Source organism: Saccopteryx leptura, chromosome 6 (assembly GCF_036850995.1).
Source record: "Saccopteryx leptura isolate mSacLep1 chromosome 6, mSacLep1_pri_phased_curated, whole genome shotgun sequence".
In the NCBI taxonomy this organism is placed as follows: domain Eukaryota; kingdom Metazoa; phylum Chordata; class Mammalia; order Chiroptera; family Emballonuridae; genus Saccopteryx; species Saccopteryx leptura.
Window position 1 is genome coordinate 157,354,872 of NC_089508.1, and position 21,918 is coordinate 157,376,789.

The window sequence follows — 21,918 nt, forward strand, 5'->3', positions numbered from 1 at the left end:
CCCCAGCTGTCTGGCCTGCTTCTTGCTCTACCGTACCCTCAGCTGTTCTGGAAAACCTGCTCATGCCTCAGGACAGCCAAGGTGTGCTTCCCTGGCCACCTCCGCCTCTCTGTCTGTCCATCCTCTGCCCAGCTCTGTAATGGCCACCGTGAACACACCAGTGAATGATCTGTAGTCCTGTCTGCATGGAGCTTGAGGTCTCACGGGAAACAGACACAGCATGCCAATGTCCCATTTGGGACTGCTCATGTTCAGCCCTGGCCTTCCTTGCTCTAGGTCATGGCGACAATGCCACTGTCTAATGCATCTACCGTCATGTCCTCAAGATGCTAGTTTGTGCCTCTCATATCCCCTTTGACACGGGGCTCAACACGATGCAATGTCTTGTTTACAGACAACTCTGCTCTGCTCCTCTGTTCTCTGAGAAAACTGTTATACTTGTGGCCTGCCTGGTACCCTGTTGCACCCTTATTTGAAAAGACCACCCCATCCTGAGTGAAATAAAGGCCGGGCTGAATTCTAACACAACCTCCTACCCCACCCTCTCATAGAATTAATCCTGAAAGAGCCCAGTGCTCTGGGAAGCCACCTTTTCCTGAAGACCTGTGCCCTGTGGTCAGCTAAGACTTTGATCCAGAACTGACTGGGAGTGGGGGAGCGTGAGGATGAGGAGGATGACAGTGGCAATGGATTTTCTGGCAGGCTCAGCCCCCAGCTTCGCATGCCCAGGAAGCCCTGAGCTCTGCTTGCACCCTTACCCGAGGTGTGAGCCCCCAACTTTCCAATTTCCTCTTACACCTCTTCTGTGGTTCTCACCCTTGCCTCTGCATGACAGCGTGGCACGCACGCAACCCATGTGGGATCAGGGAATCCTATTGGCTATGCCAACTTAATGAAATACTTGCAGTTTATTAAACACAGGCTTCCCTAAGCCCTGAGTGCCTGTGGGTATTTGAAAGCCAAAGGTAACCCCCAGCTACCACAAACGTAATTGTTACATGTGTCTGTGCATTCCTGCTGCAACCTCAAACTCAGCTCTTAAGCGGCACACAAAATTAGCAACATAAAGTAACTCCTAGTCAGACAAGACTGTGAAATGTGGGTGAAACGCTGAGAGGAGCTCCCAGAGCCCCTCAGGGCCTCTAAAAGTATATGAAGTTCCCGTTGCCTTGCAGAGCTGGAACCGGGGAGGGAGCTCCCCCCACCCCAAGCAGTTTATGTTTGCAGAATGGGTTCATTATTAGCCAGGCAGGCCTCGCTTATCAACATCGCATGATGAAGCTCGAGTATTTCAAGTCCTGTTTCAGCTAGGTGGCGGTGACAGGGTTAGCAGAGCGCGCTGTCTGCGGGCTCCTTCTGGAGCTGGATTTCTATTCCTTCTCCAGTGCTTGGCTGGGGTGAGCTGTCCCCAGTCTGGGAAGGGCCATGGAGAGAGTCCAGGTGACCCGGAGCTAGCAGCTCTGAACCTCGGGCAGGTGGCTCCTCGGGGATGTCTTCCCATTCATCAGTCTCCTCAGCTTGGAGTCTATAAATCAAGGATGAGGGAATGACATGGAAACAGCAGACAAAGCGCTCCAGGGAGGTGCCTCCTTCTATACAGACTACCATCTGGATGCCACAGAAGGCAACTCTGTGGATGGTGCTCAGGGGGACCTGTTCCAGGAACCTCAGAGTCAGCCTGTTGACCCACACATAGCTCCTGTGACTCAGGACCTTGAGGTTGAAGGCCAGCAGAGCGCTGCTCTTCTCCCTGTAGGGCTCCAGGGACAGGTGTTGGCAGGACAGGCGGGAGAGATGCAGCTTGAGATGGGCGTCCTGCCCTGCCCTATCAGCAGTGGGCTGGTGTTCTGCTGCAGCCTCAGTGGGACAGTGGCAAAGATGGCAGGGCCCTGGGTGGGGTGGTGCAGGCTCACCCGCAGGACTATGAAAGGTCCTTCCATGGACAGGAGCCTGGGAAGGATAGAACACAGACACACCGCTGACTCCCTGAGCATAGACACACTTGCCCACCTCAGGGACCCCGGACCACCTCCAGCCAAACAGAGCCAAGCACCGATGTGGATGCCACTATTCCGGACAAGCCAGGATACAGCCAAGGTCCATGTGTGCTAGCCCCAGCTTCATTTCCCCAGGCTTTGTGAGTGGGGCATGCCACCTGCCCTCTGAGTTGTCCTTTTCTTTTCTGTAATATAGGTATGCCTGACCTTGTCTATGCAAAGTATAATGCGTCCCAACATGCCAGGTAAGGTCTGGTGCCCTATTGTATGTGAGGACAGTTTGGCATGTTTCATGGAAAGGGAAGGACAGACAGATAGGACACACCTTTCTCATATCTGGCAGTCCCATGACAAACCCTTGCTGAGCCCCCCTCTAAGCAGCTACTGGGTTTAAGCAGATGGGGTTAAGCAGATGTAAGAGAAAAGCCCTCGCTCTCCCAAGCACCCAGCTGGTGGGAGAGACAATAGCTTCTGGCATCAGGCACATGGGGCGGGGGCAGAGGAGGGGACCCCTGACTACTCCTGAGAAATCAGAAAGGCTGCCTGGGGACCCAAAGGAGGGCTAAAAACAGCTAGCACCTTCCCATGGAAAGCTAAGTACTTCTGAGTCTGAACGCCATGAGTATCCCATCCTCATTGTTTGGGGCAGAAGACAGATCCTGACGAGGAAGGTTTCCTGCTCAAGAACTGACCAGGGCTCCACAGAGGGCCACTGGCAATATCTGCCACAGTGTGAGACACACACACTGTCCCAGCAACTCCTCCATCTCTAGTAATTTGTGCTTTAGAATCTCATTGGCACATGTGGGAAGGCTACTTACAGTGATCAGCTTTGTTCCTGCATGAATTTGAGGAACACAAACTCTCTACCATAGCTATCCTCTGCATGTGGCCTGGGACCTGTCCCCACCTTCAACAGAAACCACCCTTCAACAGGCTGGGTGGATTTGAACAACTACTTACATATTTTCCTGGCCCCAGGCTTTTGCTTGCACAATTCTCTCTGTCGAGAATGTGTCCAGGTATGGCTCTTCTTCAAAGGCCTCATTCAAACATGACCTCTTCTAGGAAGCTCTTTCCCTCTTTCTGCCCTCTGACCCCCACAGCAAGAAGAGCCCCCAACCTGGGGTACTTGGATCTATGAGTCCTTGTCCTGTCCTCCCTCAGCTCCTGTCCTCCTGTGTCTCGGAGGCCTTTCAAGGGCAGGGTGTGTGGTCTGAGAGGCCATGCTGCCTGTGTCCCATTGCCCAGTGCAGCGAGGGCCTGGCTACAGCAAGTGTCCAGGGCACATTGGCCAGCCAGATGACTAAATAAGAAGCTCACACACATGAAATCAAGTTTAGATAGACCCCAACTTGGACTCTAGTTCTTAAAGGCTATGGGACAGAAAACCTGTCACATGTGGTAAAGGCTCAATGTCCCTCTGAGCCCCTAACTGTGCCCCTCCTGCTAATGGTGAGAATCTTCCAGTCTGATGGTGGGGGTTGGATCCCTCAGGACCCCCCTTCTCCCTAACCACATACACACATACATACCTCCGTCCACATCCCCCTCTGGCTCCAACCTGCAGAAAGCCTCTTCCCGAGGCATGTGCTATAAGCTGGGTCCAGGACAGCTGGGTTGAGCAGAAACTCAGAGTTCACTCATAGGAAGGAACCAATACCATGGCCCAGGGACCCGAAGAGAATCCCTCAGAAACAAGGGTTCACCACTGCTTGTATGCCCTTGTTCTCTGAGCACTCCAGAGCTTTCAGAAATCCTCGCCAGAGCAGCTGTGACTCATGTCTCCAGGACTCTAGCTGTTCTTTGGGAAGCAGAAACCCAGCCCTGCCGACACTGCCCTGGAACAAGAGGAGAGGTAGCCACTGTTGGGTGTGCACCTGGCAAGAAGCGAGCCGGGCCTCTCCTAACCCCACCTGGCCCCCTCCCCTCACTGTGAGTTCAAATCCTTCTACCTTCCACCTACCTTACCTCCAAGGGCACCTCTGGCACTGGCTCTTTTGCTAGGATCTCTCAGGAGGAAGTGGGTCCTGGTAGGGAGTACTGCTGAGAATGGCAATATGGCTGCGGTTCAGGGACATGATGTGTCAGAATACTCATCAGGTTTGTTCCTTCCTTGCTTTTTCCTTCTAGAAAAGAAAATGAAAGTGTGATTTCTTATTGTAAAAGTGCAATCCCACAGCTGAAAGGTTGAGAAATTTAGCCTGGGACCCCTGCTAAGAGAGACCCCCCTGATAGACGGGCTCCCTCCTGGTTTCCGGTTGGCCAGTCTCTATGGGCCATCCCCAGGACCCTGAGAGCTGTGTCCAGAGCACCAGCCATGTTCTTTTCTGCTGCCAGGTGGGTGGGGGAAGAGCACCTCCTTGGAGGGTATACAGGTGAGTGGTCCAGGCCAGGCCACCTCTGTCAACCAGCAGGTGCCTCCCCACTTTGCCTTACTTCCCCCAGAGTCACTGCTTACTCACCCCTCATGGGTGACCTTTGTGGTCCCAGAGGTCTCATTAGGCCATACACCAGAGGACAACTGAATTTAAGCCACTCTGGGAACTATTCAGAGCTCCTAGCCTGCTTCCACTATTCTGAGCATTTAAACTCTAGTTGGTTGCTTAGTAACTAAGAAGGAAAAACAGAGAACTCTGAAAACAGCTCCCCGGCCAGTGTGACACCACCAAGGATCCCCCAGGGAACCAGCTCCCCCAAAGATAGGAACTGTATCTGCCCCTGGAGCAAACCAAGCATTACCCCAAACCTGGAAACAACACAAATTTCCATTAACAGGAAAATGAGTGAACAAATTGTGTAACATGTACGATAAAACACTACACAGCAATACAAAGAGAATGAACTGATGATGCATAGACAATGTAGCTGAAGCTCAAAACCATATGCAAAATGAAAGTAACCAGGCACAAATGATACAGATGATATGATTCCATTTCTATGAAACACAAGAGCAGGCAGGACTAGTCTGTGGCAATAGAGGTCAGAATAGTGAATACGTCTGTACAGAAGTATTGGTGGATATATCAGTTTCCTAGGGCTGCCATAACAAAGCACCACAAATTGGGTGGCTTAAACAGCAGAAATTTATTGTCTGGTAGTTGATTCCTTTGGGGGTGGGAGTTTGAAAGACAGTCTGTCCCAGGCCTCCCACCCTGCTTCTATTAGTCTGCTGGCAATGTTTAGCCTTCCTTGGCTTATAGAAGCGTGACCTTGGTCTCTGCCTCATCCATGGGATTCTACTTCTAGGCACTGGCTCCACTAGCAGAATTTCAGGCCTGCTGATTTGCCCAGGGCTCTTGCCAGCACCATACCCACTCTCAGTACAGACAGCTGTACCTCCTTGATGGATGGATGGATAAACAAAAGCCCATATGGCCACTTTGAGGGGCCTCAAGGGCTGTGAATGCAGATGGGGCTGAGCCTGCTGAGTGGAAGGTGGCTGGCCATATTCCACAGCCTTTCCTCTCTGCCCACGTGTCTCCCTGGCCCAGACTGCCAGGCCAGGTGAGTGTCTCCGGACCATAGGAAGGGGCCTCCTCCTTACTACCTGCCAGTCTCAATGACACTCAGGTGTTCCTGCCCACCAGAAGCGAAGGGCAGCGGGCCACAAGCAGAAGCCTGGAAGGGGCTTTGCTCCCTTTGCGTGTGTGGCCTCAGTGGAGTCCTGTCCCTGTCTGGGCCTTAGTTGCCTCCCTTGGGGATGGGAACCTCCTCCCCACTGCCCCCTGCAGCAGTGAGAGGAGGTCTACATCTGCACTCCCAGCCCTGGAATGAGATAGTGAGTGGGCAGAAGAGATGTGCTCATGACCCCTGTGTAACTCGGTTTAGAGCAGTTCCCAGTGAGAGAGAGAACTGAAACTGACAGGCAGTTCATCTGGCAGAAGGAAGGCCTGCCCAGGCTGCATCTTCCAAAGGCCAGAAGGAAGTGGGGCAAAAGCAGGGGGCGTGGCGGTGCTGGATCCACTCTGCTGGGCTAGGATGGCCTCCTCCAGTTGGTGGCAGGACCCTGGGGTGCAGACATCAGCAAACAGATGGCCCCTGTCATGTGCTCACTGGAGAACCCAGGGACAGAACAACAGCTTCTGGGGTTTTCTACAGTGGTGGGCAGGCGAGGACTCTGGGGTCAGAGAGATTTGGCTCCTTCTTCTAGCAACTACGTGACCTCAACAAGTTACTCAGCCTCTCTGAACCTAATTTCTGCTCTGTAAAATGGGGGTAACTTGTTGCTTGAGGGCTAAATGAGATCCGCTCTTGGCAGACCCTTAACAGTAGAACAGAGTGAAGAGGCACCCGCGCAGAGGGCCTGGCAGAGTAGTCTCATAGCCTGCATAAACCCCAAGTTTTCAGAAGGCTCCAGTTTTGCTTAAAACAAACGTAATTTTGGAGTTGAATACATAGTTTGTGTGAGTTCAATAGCAATTCCCTTCTTAACAATAACGAAATCAAAAGGGTGCTCTAGAAAGAATCTCCAGGTTATTGTTGGAGAATGGGGCCTGAACACAGGAGGGTCAGGCTACCCACTTTACAGATGAGGAAGCTGAGACTCACAGTGATTAGCTGATTAGCCCCAGGTCACATGTCTGGAAAGTGTCAGAACCAGGACTTGGACCCAGGTCTGGGGGGACTCTTGGGTTTAACCATGAAGCTATTGCGTCTGACGGGTGGTGCTCTCTGGAATCTATCCTCCTCGCCTTCTCCAAATACGTGTTACAGCTGGCTGCTGGCAGTACACTAAGCAGAGAGAGGGCTTGGCTTCTAATCTACCAAGCCAGTGTGCTACCCTTTTCCCTACATTCTGATGGCCTGTGGCCACCAGATGGCAGCATCCCTAAACCCAGTGTTCAGCTCTGGGAGGTGGAAGTTAAAGAAGGTGAAAGTCAGCCAGTGCCATTCATGGGAGTGCTGAGGAGGAGAGCGTGAGGAAGGCCCAGTGCTCAGAGTGGAATGAGGAAAGGGTCTTTGCTTCTCTGACCCAGATGCCCTGAAATGGCCCCATGTGAATCCACAGCAAACTCACCAGAGGACATTGACCCACTGAGCATGGAGATAAAGCAGGAAGTCAGAGCATAAGGCCAGGGGGGCAACAGTGCCAGCACAGGCGGGCTCAGAAGGGTTCAGTGACCTGCCCTAAGACAGAGACTTAGTACACAGCATGGCCAGGATGAGAAGCTAGGTTTGCTCCCTTGTCTGTAAAACGGAGTGATGATGATCCTCTCTACAGAGGGGGAGCCGAGTGAGGAAATGCATGCAAAGCACTTTAGCCCAGGCCAGGGCCTCATGTGTAGTTAGTGCTCAAAATATGGATGGAGCAGGTGTTACTCTGATCATCTAGACAGAATGCTCTGTGTTCCCACTGAGCTCCCAGGTAAGAAAAAGAGCACCTGTAACTCGTGGAGAGGAGTGCTGTGAGGGGGGATGCACAGGACCTTGAACCCCAGGAAGGGCACCTAACCCACCACAGATGGAGAGGGCTCCCAGGTGGGCCTCCCGGAGGAGGGGACCACTTGTGCTGAGTCCTGCAGGATGGTTTGGAGTTGGCCAGGTGGAAAATGATGATACGTGAGATGGTATCTGGTGGAGGGAGGTGGGAGTCAGAGCCTTATCTTCTGGAACTGGCTCTATAAGCTAATAAGAATGATAACAAAAGGAATGGTGCTTGAATTTCAAAACAACAATACATTGCCCTGACAATAGTGCAGTTCCAGACTCACTGGCGTGGGCTCCGGTGGGCCTGCTGTCAGCAGATGGAAATGCTAAAGGCCAAGATCCTCTATATGGGTCCCTGTGGGAGTGGAAAAACAATTTCGGCCAAATTCCTGACAGAATCACTGAATAAAACCCAACGCAAGGAGTGAGAATCCTGGAATTTGAGAACCACACGTCATCAGCAACAACAAAGGCACAGGGTGCAAACTTGAGCCTGGGATTGTGGCAGTTATCCAAAGTTTGAGGCTTGCTGGCCAGCCTGATGAAGGACCCTCAAGGAGTGGTGGTCACCTTCAGTGCTGACATGCCAAGCCACTGGAAAGAAATGGAGACATAGTATTCTTGCTTGGTCAGCAGCAGTTCTCACAGGATACTCAGTGTCTGTTAACTGCACCCCACCAACCAGGGTTTGACCAGCTCTACTAGTCTCCTGACCCAAACCCTGGTGGGAAATCAGTGGTAACCTTGATTGCTAACTCTTATGGCATTTCTCTCCAGAGGTGGGGCTGGCCATCACGACCTGGGTGGCCTCTGTCTGCTGAGGTGCAAGAAATGGTGAGAGGAGGACACATGAGTAGCTGTTACCATTCTGGCCCATTCTCCCTCCCCTATTCCAGGAATCAGTGCCAAGCTCAATTTCATTATTGTTCAAAAATTTTAATACATGTCAATTTCACTAAATGCTAAATCCAATAATGCCTGGAGCCCTGACTGATGCCTGGGGTGCCTGACAACTTTTTGGGCTTTCCTGGCTCTTACCTTGGGATGCAATGGTCAGGCCATGTGTAGCGGATGCCAGTAAGCCCAGCAAGTAGCTTACACTTTTGACCTCTTTCTATCCACTAAGCTAAAAGGCTGTCCCTTAGGCTGTTCCCCTGGCCTGCATGCTGCCTGCTTTATCTTCACTGACTACATCAGAGGGACAGAGAGCAGGGAGGGAGGCTTCATGGGCAGCCCAGCCTTAGCTCCACCATGGACACACTTTGCCTCTCTGGGCCTCAGTGTCCTCATCTGTAGAATGGGAGAATCACGCCTGCCCATCCCTGTTTCCTGTCCTATAGTCAATATCTTCATTTAATACTTTGAGAGAGAAGTCAGTTTTCACTTGGTCAGAAGGACTTTCCAAGGGCTTCTTTCTTTTTCAGTCTAGAACTGGTATTGAAAAAACACAGCCTGAACTTATTTAAAGAATGCAGCTGGCCTGGAAAGACAGCCTCAAACATAATGCAACACACATCAAATGTGGACTTTCTGTTTTCAATTAAGTGAGGTAAAAGCCTAGTATAAATACTTTTAACCAAAAATGAGGAATAATGCGTATTCTGAAATTAGCATGTCTTCAAAGGCAGATCTTTAACATAACCGTGACAAACTCTCTGTGGGACTGTAGGTGACGTCTGGTGCCTTCCCGGTCCTCCATACAGAAATGACAGCCACAGGGGAGGAAAAGCAACTGTCCCTCTGCAAATAATGCCCATCACATGATTATAAAATAAAGTTATTTTGTTACTTAAAATGGCCCATTTTAGCGACATTTTTAAGGAATACAGGTCAGCAGGGTTAAGTATATTCACAATGTTGTGCACCAATCTTCAGAACCCTTATCTGTCTTGCAAAACTGTAACCCTCTACCCACTGAGCAGCACTGCCCCTCTACCCTCTCCCTCCAGCACCTGGAAACCACCATTCCAATATTTTGTTTCTACAGGTTTGACTATTCTAGTTATCTCAAACAAGTGGAATCATATACAGTGTGTTCATAAAGTCATGGTGCACTTTTGATCGGTCACAGAAAAGCAACAAAAGACGATAGAAATGTGAAATCTGCACCAAATAAAAGGAAAACTCTCCCAGTTTCATACCTATTCAGTGCAGTTCGATGTGGCTCACGCACAGATTTTTTAGGGCTCCTTAGGTAGCTATCCCGTATAGCCTCTACAGACTCGTCACTGACTGATGGCCTACCAGAACGGGGTTTCTCCACCAAACTGCCGGTTTCCTTCAACTGCTTATCCCACCCAGTAATGTTATTCCTATGTGGTGGCACTTTGTTATAAATGCGCCGATATTCACGTTGCACTTTGGTCATGGATTCGAATTTAGCGAGCCACAGAACACAGTGAACTTTCCTCTGTACCGTGCACATCTCGACTGGCATGGCCGTGGGCTGCTCCGCTGTATACATGGTGTTATATCATCATCTGTGCATGCGCACATGCTGCCACATATCCTACAGAAACTGGGAGGGTTTTATTTTATTTGGTGCATATTTCACATTTCTATCGTCTTTTGTTGCTTTTCTGTGACCGGTCAAAAGTGCACCATGACTTTACGGACACACTGTAGTATTTGTCTTTTTGTGACTGGCTTGTTTCACTTAGCATAATTTTTTTAAGATTGATCCTGCAACATACATGTCATAGATGTGTTTGAACTTTCTTTCTTTCTTTCTTTCTTTCTTTCTTTCTTTCTTTCTTTCTTTCTTTCTTTCTTTCTTTCTTTCTTTCTTTCTTTCTTTCTTTCTTTCTTTCTTTCTTCTTGAGAGAGAAAGAGAGGGACAAGGAGGGAGAGAAATAATTGTATCACTTTAGTTGTTCATTGATTGCTTTTCATATGTGCCATGATGGGGGGGGGGGGTGCTCCAGCCGAGCCAGTGACCTCTTGTTCAAGCCAGCAACCTTGGCCTCAACCCAGCGACCTTTGGGTTCAAGCCAGTGACCTTGGAATCATGTCGATGATGCCATGCTCAAGCCAGCAACCTCACGCTTGATTTGGTGAGCCTATCCTCAAGCCAGATGAGCCTGCACTCAAGACAGAGACTTTGGGGTTTAGGAACTAGAACCTCAGCATTCCAGGTCGATGCTCTATCCACTGCACCACCACCGGTCAGGCTGAATTTCCTTCCATTTTAAGGCTGAATAATATTCCACTGTATGGAAATGCCACTTTTCTTTATCCATTTGTCTGCTGATGGACACGGATCCTTCCACCTTTTGGCTGTTGTGAATGATGCTACTATGTATATGGTGTACAGATATCTGTTAATTTCTTGCTTTCATTTATTTGGCTATATGCCCAGAAGTGAGATTGCTGGATTCTATGGTAATTCTGTTCCATTTTTTGAGGAAGCACCACACTTTTTCCATGTGGCTGGACATTTTATATTCCTACCAGCAAAGCACATCAGTTCCAGTTTCTTCACATCTGTGTAGACACTTGTACTTTTCTGGGTTTTTTTATAGTAGCCATCCTAATGGATATGAGATGATGTCTCACTATGGTTCTAACTTGCATTTCCATGAGGATTACTGATGTTGAATATTTTTTCATATGCTCGTTGGCCATTTGCATATCTTCATAGGCAAAATATTTACTTAGGTCTTTGCCCATGTTTTAATTGAGTTAGTTGTTTATCTGCTGTTAAATTGTAGGTTTTATTTATATAGTCTGGATAGTAACCTATTATCAGATATAGGATTTACAAATTTTTTTCTATTCTGTATGTCATCTTTTTACCTGTTGATTATGTCCTTTGATGCACAGAAGTTTTAAATTTTGTTGTAGTTCATTGTGCCTGTTTTTACTTTTGTTGTTTGTACTTTTGCTGAAAAGTAGAAGGTATCCAAGATATCTAATGATATCCAAGAAATCATTGCCAAATACAGTGTCATAAAACTTTTCTTCTAAGAGTTTTATAGTTTTTGGTCATATATTTAGATCTTTAATTCATTTTGAGTTGATGTTTATATATGGTTTAAGGGTCAACTTCATGTGGATATCCAGTTTTCCTAAAAAATGTTATCTAAAGATGCCTGACCAGGTGGTGGTGCAGTAGATGGAGCATCAAACTGGGATGTAGAGGACCCAGGTTCAAAACCTCGAGGTCACCGGCTTGAGCGTGGGCTCACCAGCTTGGCGTGGGGTCGCTGACTTGAGCATGGGATCATAGACGTGACCTCACGGTCATTGGCTTGAGCCCAAAGGTCACTGGCTTGAAGCCCAAGGTCGCTGTCTTGAGCCCAAAGTCTCTGGCTTGAGCAAGGGGTCATTCCCTCTGCTGTAGCTTCCCAGTCAAGGCATATATGAGAAAGCAATCAATTAACAAGCAATCAAAGAACAACTAAGATGCCACAACGAAGAATTGATGCTTCTCATCTCTTTCCCTTCCTGTCTGTCTGTCCCTAGCTGCCCCTCTCTCTGACTCTCTCTGTCTCTGTAAAAAAAAACACCCAGTTATCTGAAGACAAAATTTATGATTGATGGTCACAATCAACCAAATCTGGTTGAATAAAATATTTTACATGTCTTGGTAATAATACAAAACAAAAAGCACTGAAATTCAACTTGTAGGTTTCATTAATTTAATTTCCCATATTTGTATTGTTTAATAGAAGTATTCTTCTTTTTTTTTCTTTGTACTTTTCTGAAGTGAGAAGCAGGGAGGCAGACAGACTCCCACATGTGCCTGACCGGGATCCACTAGTCATGCCCACCAGGGAGCGATGCTCTGCCTATCTGGGCCATTGCTCTGATGCGACAGGAGCCATTCTAGTGCCTGCGGTGGAGGCCATGGAGCCATCCTCAGTGTCTGGGTCAACTTTGCTACAATGGAGCCCTGGCTGTGAGAGGGGAAGAAAGAGACAAAGAGAAAGGAGAGGGAGATGGGTGGAGAAGCAGATGGGCTCTTCTCCTGTGTGCCCTGGCTAGGAAATATTCTTCATTTAAAATAACACTCCACAGGCCCTGGCTGGGTAGCTCAGTTAGTCAGAGAGTCATTCTGATACACCAAGTTTTCAGGTTCAATCCCCAGTAAGGGCACATACAAGAATCAACTAGTGAATGCATAAATAAGTGAAACAATAAATCAATGTTTCTCTCTCTCTCTTTCTCAAAAAATCATAAATAAATAAAAAAACAACAACATTCCACATGCTCAGCAGTGTGGATAGTGTTGCAATAATACAGATCTCAGAGAGGTGTGAATAGGAGGGTCGATAGGTCATCCATGCTTGCCAGGCACCAAATCTGCCATTTCTTGCCTGGAAGCTAGATTCTGTGCCACTTGCCTCCAGTGTCCCTGATGTCACAGATTTTCAGGAAATGGGTTAATGTTATTATTGTGTTTTCCTACCATTAGCTTCTAAATAAAGCTGGGGCCAACCGATTGCTATTAAGTACCATCTTTTAGTGGGTTTAGGCCTCAGACTCAGAGTTCATGAACAGAATTCTGAACCCCCCAATTGGGTAGACACACAAAACTCAGAGGCTCGAAGCATTTCCAAACTTTTGACATTATTTATAATTTAAAATTCACAAAAGCTTGCTTCTTTAAACTGTTGGAGAATGCCCACAAGGAAAATTGGTCACGGTGTGGAGTGCCGCCAGTAATGGGATTTTGAGAGGCCTGTGCTGCCTACACTGGGTGTTCCCTCACACCTTAAACCACCTCCTGCACCTGGGATAGTCATCATGAGCTGGGAGAAGACTCAGGTTTCCTGGAAAGAATACTAAATCACAGAGGCTATAAGCAGCCTGGCCCAGCTCTACAGCTAGGAGCCTCCAATGCCACCTCAGGAAGCTGTTGTCACCAGGGGTGGTGCCATCTGTCTTGATTTAGCCAAAACAAAGGAAAAGCCCTCTTGCAATCTTTGTAAATTCGTTTTGCAAAATCAAATTGTCTTCTTTTAATTCTCCTTTACCAATTTAATACAAATCGGAATTTCAAAAACCTGTGAAAGACAGAAACCTCACTTTGGAATGAATGACAGATCCCACATGACCTGCTTTTCAGTCTGGGACAAAGAGATGTTCTGGAGAGTTCTGGGGAGAGGAGGCTCAGGTGGTAGAATCACACCCTGTGTACATGTGCTCTGAGCGCACAAGGACTAATAGCTGTCTCCACACACGGAGCAGAGCAGATGTGTGTTTCCAAGTGGGGCTTTTGGACCTCTTCCCAAAGAGCAGACTGTATCCTGAGGGAACTGGCCTCCTCTGTACCCAGCTCCAGATGGGCTCTGCAGTGGCTGAGCTCATGAGATACCCCCACCTTCAAGGAGGCTCAGGCTGGTGCAGGAGACAGGCTCTAAGACAAGTGTCAGCCAGTAACACCACGAGGGAGTTTTGACAAAGTGCCGAGACCAACTTGGTGGGAAAAGGAGGGCTTTCTCAAGTACATGTGCCAAGGCCAGGTCTTGAAGAACCAGTAGGGGTTGGCTAAATTAATATGGAAGAGCAGGCATCCCAAGAGGGGGCTGTGCATAAGCAAAGGCTCACCCAGAAGTGCAAGGGAGCCAGACGTTGGGAGAGACACAGGGGACAGAGCAGGCTGCTGCTTGCTCAGCCCTCTGCACAGGTGCCTGGGGTCTCATTTTCTCCCTTTAGAGTCAAGACCTGGAAATCACCCGCATCACTTCTGCCCACATCCTATTGGCCTGGTTTTAGCCAGTGGCTAGATCTAGCTGCAAGGGAGGCTGGTAGCTCAGTGACAAAAGAAGCATTCTATTATTATACAAAAAAGGGAGACCAGATTTTTTCATACAATTGAATCTACTTCCCTAGGTCACTGGCATATTTGTCAAGAGTGTGAAAGACTTCACAAGCTTTTACCTCACCCAAGCTTAGAGCTGGGCCCACCAGCTACAGATAGATTCATTCCCACAGAGGGAGGCTGACTGTTAATCTGGCTTCTCTGACCTGCTGTGTTGGAAAACACCACAATCAGCCCTCCACCTTGTTAGAGTGCAGAGCAAGGGGAAAGCCTAAAACAGTAGCATGACCACTGGGGATTAGCTGCAGGGAAGACTTCCCTGAAAGTGGATTGTTCACTACAGAAGCAGGTGGCTGTGAACCGGAGGGTGGGTAATGGCCAATTTTGGGGTGCAGAGAAAGGGATGGCTAGAAGGAGGAAGTTTCATTTTTAAGATTTTTTTTTCTTCAAAATACACATTTCTCTGAATGTTCTAGCTTTGTTCCAAGATGCAGGCTCATGAAGTAAAAACCTTTTTGCTTGTTTTATTTTTATGTAATGTTTCAAAAAGGTAATATAGTCACATACTGTAGTTCACAATTTTTGAAAAGATAGAAAAAAGTAGCATGAAAAGTCTCTTTCACTTCTCCCAGCAAGTAACTGCTTTAATAAGTTTCCTGTGTGTCCATCCTGATATTCTTTTTTTTTTCTTTTTTAAGTGAGAGGAAGGAGATAGACAGACTCACACATGCACCCTGACCGGATCCACCTGGCAACCCCTGTCTGAGGCCAATGTTTGAATCAATCAAGCAATCCTCATTGCCTGAGGCCGACACTTGGACCAATCGAGCCACTGGCTGTAGAAGGGGAAGAGGGAGAGAAGGGGGAGGTAGAAAGGAAGAGAAGCAGATAGTCACTTCTCATGTGTGCCCTGACTGGGAACTGAACCCAAGACATCCATATGCCAGGCTGATACTCTATCCACTGAGCCAACTGGCCAGGACTCTTCCTGATAGTCTTGATGTAAGCACAGCAAACATGAGCATATATTCTAACCTTCCCTCCTCTTTTCTAAACCCTGCTGTCATGCTTTGTGTCACTGTCCTTAAAACAAGCAGCTCATGTCCTCCCCAATGGTTTCTTACTTTTAAATTTTCTTTGTGTCTTATGATATTTCACAAAACTAGTCCGAGCCATGACAACAGACACTTCATACCCTTCATGCATGACATTTTTCACACATGCTTTACAAAAGTGCGTCCTCATTCCAAACCGAATGGCAACGGAAAGATGTCTTTTTCACATGGCCACTAATATAATATAAAGAGCATTTCCCCCTTCCTTTGGCCCCATGGCGGAACTAGATCATAAAAATGGAAAAGCGATGAGAAAATGAAAAATCTTTCCTACAGAGCTCTCTCTCCAAGTGCTTTTCCAGAGGTGTCCTGGGACCACGTCACTGCACAAAGTGTAAATCACCAGCTAGGCTGGTGAGGCTGTCACCTGTGGTTATTTCTGTTTGGTGGCCATTGGGCTGTTTGACTCAAAGTGTCCCTGCTGTATATGTTGGCCTTTGCCTGCCCTTGGCTGACCAGGTACTGGACTGGGCACATACTCTCTCCGGGCCCAGCTCCAGCAGAGACACAGCTTGGAGAGCCATGGCATTTCTATGTGAGGCCCAGGGCTGCGGTGATTTAACCATGCGGAGCCAAACCTTACTGCTGTGGGGTTGCCAGGCCATGGAATGCCTCCAACCCCTTTAATTAAAGCCCAGGGGTTTTCAGCTCAACCTTGGCAGGCCTTTGCGAGCAGTTAGTGTAGTCCTGATCTGGTCTGCCTGGACACCTGGGATCCTGGCTACACCAGGTTTGGTGAGTGCCAGCCTCAGCCTGCCTTTCCTTCCTTCTTTCTTCCCTACCCTCTAACCCCCAGCACAGACAGGTTATTGATAAGTGCGGCTTAGAGAAATGAAACTTCTCCTAAACTCTTGCTCTCGAATATTTTAAAAAACCTAAGCCCTACTCTATGAGAAAGCTTATAGTTGGTAGGTGCTAGAGGGCACTGTTGGGCAACTTTTGTGTGTTTAAAGGCCTTGCCTGTTGTTTTTTTAATGGACTTTGGTTTTTAGAGCAGTTTTGTGTTCACAGCAAAAACTGAGCCAGAAGTATGGAGATTTCACAGATACTCCTGGTCCCTATGCACAGGCACCCCCACTATCAACACCCGGCACCAGTGGCACGTGTATTATAATCTATGAACCTGCATTGACACATCATATCACTGAAACTCCATAGTTCACATTAAAGTTCACTCTTAGTGTTGCACACAGCTCACAAAAAATTAGGGGATGTTTCAAAATGAATATGAAACGATAAAAAAGAAGCATTTAATTTTTTTATTAAACAAAAACATCAGAAAAACAAACAACAAGTCAAAGAAAATTGTTTGATTATGCAAATGAGATGCAAGACTAACTTTTATTTCATTGGTGAAAATGCGCTGTACAAAAGGCGAAAGTACTGGAGTATCTGCACGTTCCCTGATCCCCTCATTTTTGTGAGCAGTTAGTTACATTCTATGGATTTTTGACAAATAAACAGTGACATATGTCCACAATTATAGTATCACACAGAATAGTTTCACTGCCCTAAAAACCCTCTGTGCTCCACCTGTTCACCCTCACACCCAGCAGCCACCAATCTTTTTATTGTCCCCACAGTTTTGTCTTTTCCACTATGCCATATAGATAGAATCATAAGTATACAGTCTTTTCAGTTTGGCTTTAGTTTCGCTTAGTAACATGCATTTAAGTTTCCTCCATGTCTTTTTACGGCCTGATAGCTCATTTCTCGTTAGCACTGAACAATATTCCACTTTCTGGATGGACCACAGTTTATGTATCCAGTCAAGTACAGAAGGATGTCTTGGTTGCTTCCAAATTTTAGCAATTGTGAATAAAGCTATTATAAAGATCCATGTGCAGGTTTTTATGCAGATGTAAGTTTTCAACCCATTTGAGTAAATACCTAAGACCATGATTGCTGGATTCTTGCATTTATACAATATGTAGAGGGAAGAATGCTCAGTGGCGTAGGCTGGCCCATACTCAATTAACTTGCTAGGACCCCAGTAGAGACCCTTCTCTTTCAGGGCCAGGACCCCCACATCTTGCTCCTTTAGAGTCCCCACTCCCTACTAGTGGCACTGACTCAATCCATCTCAGCCTTCAGTGGACAGAAACCCTGGTACACTGTGAGGGAATAGGACTGTGTCTTACCTCCTCCCTCTCCTTTATCCTTTACTCCAAAGAGTGAGGGCCTGGAGGAATTTTGGCATGAACTGTTTTGCCAACACTAGCATTCAAAAAAAAAAAATCAAGAATACAACTTTGTATCAAGTTGCCATTTTTAGAATAATTAATGTCACAACTCCATTATTTGTTCTAATGTTTGTTGCAAACACTTAGCTGCATTGACATTCAAATTGCTTCAGACACTTGCTAACTCTGGGACCCTGAGGGACTCCCATAACCTCATTATAATTTTTTTCCTCCTATAGAAAACAGAGGCAAAATGGTTACTGCCATCCAAGGGTGTTGTGAAGGTTTAAAAGGGTCTTAAAACAGGTGAAGGGGCCTGACCAAGCGGTGGCACAGTGGATAGAGCGTTGAACTGGGGTGCAGAGGACTCAGGTTTGAAACCCTGTGGTCACCGGCTTGAGCGCAGGTTCACCAGCTTGAGCGCGGGGTCACTGGCTTGAGCATGGGATTATAGCCATGACCGCATGGTCACTGGCTTTAACCCAAAGGTCACTGGCTTGAGCCCAAAGGTCGCTGGCTTGGGTCCAAGGTTGCTGGCTTGAGCAAGGGATCACTGGCTCTGCTGTAGCCCTTCAGTCAAGGCATATATGAGAAAGTAATCAATGAACAACTAAGGTGCTGCAACGAAGAATTGATGCTTCTCATCTCTTTTCCTTCCTATCTATCTCTCTGACTCTCTCTCTCTCTGTCTCTGTCAAAAACAAAAACAAAAACCAACCAGGTGAAGGGGCCTTGGCTGGTTGGCTTGGTGGATAGAGCATTGGCCCAGTATATGAATATACTGGGTTCTATTCTTGACCAGGACACATAAGAGAAGCGACCATCTGCTCATCAGCCTCAGGCACTAAAAATAGCTTGCTTATTTCAAGCATTTTCCCCAGACAGAGGTTGCTGAGTGGGTCATGGTTGGGGCTGATGTAGGAGTGTGTCTCACTATCTCTCTTCCTCTCACTTAAAACAAATAAACAAAACAGATGAAGGACTGACGGCAGGCTCTTACTCTAGGACAGGGGTCAGGAAACATTTTGGCTGAGAGAGCCATGAACGCCACATATTTTAAAATGTAATTCTGTGAGAGCCATACAATGACCCATGTACCTTATGCATTATCCAATAAAAATTTGGTGTTGTCCCGGAGAACAGCTGTGATTGGCTCCAGCCACCCGCAACCATGAACATGAGCGGTAGGAAATGAATGAATTGTAATACATGAGAATGTTTTATATTTTTAACATTATTTTTTTTATTAAAGATTTGTCTGCAAGCCAGATGCAACTATCAAAAGAGCCACATCTGGCTCGTGAGCCATAGGTTCCTGACCCCTGCACTAGGACATACAGAAAAAAAGTTAACTGTTATTTGATTTTTAGTTTCTGTAGGAGACAACTTTCAGAGCAGGCTAGTCCTTTGTTTTCTGAAAATAGAAAAAAATAACTAACAGGATATTTTTTTATTTATTTAATTTAATTTATTTTATTTTATATTATATAGAGAAGGCCAAAATGTTGTCTGGGGATGGAGAGGTTTCAGGCACAAAAGAAAAAACACTTGAGAGTTTTGTATAGTATAATCACATGAAAAGTTGTCTTCCTTCAGGGCAGAATTGTGTCTCTGGCCAGTATACTTGCAGAAAAAATTAAAAACAGGGGGTTCCTGGAATTGAGGAGAGGCACCATGGCTGGGGCTCTTGCTTATCCAGGAGGGGTAGCCCAGAGAGAGAGGGTCAGGAGGAGCCTGAGGTGGGGACTGTGAGCCTGGTCACATGCAAAAGCTAGTTTGGGATTTTCTATTGCACTCTGTGGTTCCCTTTTGTCATTCTTTCAGATAATTCTGGTTCTAGTTGGGAGAGTAGCCCTGGCCATGACTGGGGTGAGGAGTCTGGGTCAAGAGGTCACTGGAGAAAAGGAGAATGAGTGGAGAACTTGAGTCAGGAGGTGGGCCGAGAGAATTACAGCACCAGGACTTTGGGGAAGGGTGTACTCAGCCTGAAGACTTCTGGAAACACTGGGGAGGGACCCTGACAGAAGCTGGCTGCAGCAGGAGCAAGGAGGGGGAGGCTGGTGGGGCTCATGCTATTTGGACATCTGGATTATAGATGATTTTCCATCTTCATAGTAACCATTTAGGGGAGGTATTGTCATAGGGCTTGTTTTACAGATGGAGAAACTAAGGCATAGAAAGGGTAACTTGTCCTCAATCACACAGCAAAGTTGGCATTTGCACTAGGTCTGTCTGAACCCAAAGCCTGCTGGTCACCCAGGGAGCAGGCCCTGGCCTCAGCTCTGCAGTAACTACCGTCATTGACTTCTGCCAAAGTCCCCGTGATGAAGTGTTTCAGGGGAATTCCTGCTCTGGAGAAGCCGGTGGAAGAGAAGTCCATTCCTGGATATTCTTAGTGCAATTCAGGACTTGCTATCACTTTCGGGCCCCGGCTTTCTTTTCTCAATGAGGCAGCCAAGTCTGCTGGTGATTTCGAGGCAGTGTGTAGAGTGTTGGCTGCGTGGACTCCGGAGCAGCGTCTCAAACAAGTTGACATCACACATCAGAGGGGCAGTCCTCGGGATGCCCAGGTTCTCGCCGCTGGGTCGGCCCTTTCCTGCCAGCCTGCGAAGCTGCCAGTAGATGGCGCTCCGTCCCCTCTCCTAGCTCTGGTCAACGCTCCGCTCCAGTTCGAAGATCCCAATGTTCAGTCAACCAAACTCATATCCGCTGGAGAGGTGCCCATACTTTCAGAGCAAGAGCTGCTTCTCTTCACTGATGTGGCACCTACTGAGTACCCAGGCCCGTGCATGTACTCGGTATTCGACATTGATGGTCAGTGGGGACGACAGTCAAGGCGATTGCAATTCAGTGTGACTATAACTAGGACAGCCGAGTCCTGGGCAGGAGCTTGGGGGCTGCAGGAACACCTAACTCTGGGCTGGGTAACCTTGCTCTGTCTGGGAAGGAAGCTGGAGTTAATCTTCTCACAAGACTGTGCCAGGAAGGATATTTGGGACGAGGTACCACCAGGCACACAGGTGGTGCTCCAGATATGAAGGGGAGTAGATAAGGGTGTTCTGGGGGCTGCGTGGAGGGCAGACAGACATCAGTGGCCGGGTCCCCGCTTCCTGTGGCAGTAGCACCAGGAGGGGCAATAGCAGAAGTGTGGCTGTTTTCTGCTAATGGCGCTCTAGGCACTCTCTGTGAAGTTGCTGGCTCCCTAAGTTAGAGGGTGTCCACTACAGTCAGGCCTTGGGCTGCTCCTGTCTCAAAGAGAGATCCAGCTGCAGGACAGGGGGGGAGGGAAGCAGCCTGCATGGGAAGGGGGTGGGAGAAGGGAGTGAGTGGCAGGCACGGTACTAGGCACTGTTTCCTATATTATCCTCACAGCAGCCCATTCAGGTGACATTACGGTCCCTGTTAGGCGATCATGGAGGTTCAGAGAAGGAAAGTCTCAGGCCCAGGTATACACCTGGTGAGTGAAAAAGTGGGGAGGAGCTGTGTTGGCACACAAAGTGGGATGCTTGGGGGATACTAGGGTCAGCCTCCCCCTTTGCAGGTGCTGGAGAAGGGGCCCATTTGTGACCAAGTCAGTGCAGCGTCAGTGACCACCTCTTCCTGAGTTAGGCCGGCTCCTAACTTCATGCTGCCACCAGGCTGCCCGAGTCAGGCCCCAGACCAGCTCTGGTTTATCACCTGGGCACCTGGCCACCCCAGTGTGCTGCCTCTGGGGACCACAGGGTACAGAGAGCAGAGGGTAGTGGGGAGGAAGGTCTCGGGGAGGTGTCCTTTCAGGATCTACAGCCCCTCCTGTCCTCCTACATGACCTGGGTCACCCTGCCAATCGTGGGAGCTCTCATCTCTTCACTTGCCTGGCCCTGGTTCCTGGTAAAAGTTCTGTATATGGCCTGATTCTGAGCGCAAGTCAACTGATAATGACCGCAACCCACCCCATGTCTAAACCCTAGTCCCAGCGACTTCTCAAAACCAGCCCCCTGAATACCCTCCCAGCCGTGCTTGATCCCCAGTCTCTTTTTTATTCCTTCAAATAGTTCATTATTTTGCAAGGAGATTTTGCTTTTCTCTGACTTTCTTTTCTTCATATATAACCTGATAAAAGGGCTGCCTTTCGTTCAGAATATATTCTGGGCCCTATTCTGTGCTCAATTACACACCATCTATAGTTGATTTTCATGAAATTTAAATAACAAAGACAGACGCTTATGTCATTTCTTCCTTATAAAAATACCCCCTTGAAATCCTCTCTTGCTGGAGAGTGGCAGCATGTCCAGAGTTGAACAGCTTGTGTGTGCGCATGTGTGCTGCCTCATTAGAAGTGCACGCAAAGTGAGGTGCGTTCTGGTAGCAAGAGCTGAATCTGAGCTCACTGTGCCCAAGTGGAAATAGGCTGCCTTCAATCCCAGGGCACAGTAGCATCTGCTAGT

The 21,918-nt window shown here is 47.9% G+C and overlaps 1 protein-coding gene across 1 annotated transcript; it reads right to left on the reverse strand.

The window, feature by feature from the left end:
* Positions 1-1,326: 1,326 nt before the first annotated feature.
* On the reverse strand, positions 1,327-3,668 carry TIFAB (TIFA inhibitor). Its single transcript, XM_066343691.1, is given in 3 exon segments — positions 1,327-1,823; positions 1,826-1,950; positions 3,533-3,668. Coding segments are annotated over 2 exon segments (612 nt in total). The 5' UTR covers positions 1,941-1,950; positions 3,533-3,668.
* Between the last annotated feature and the right edge of the window lie 18,250 nt (positions 3,669-21,918).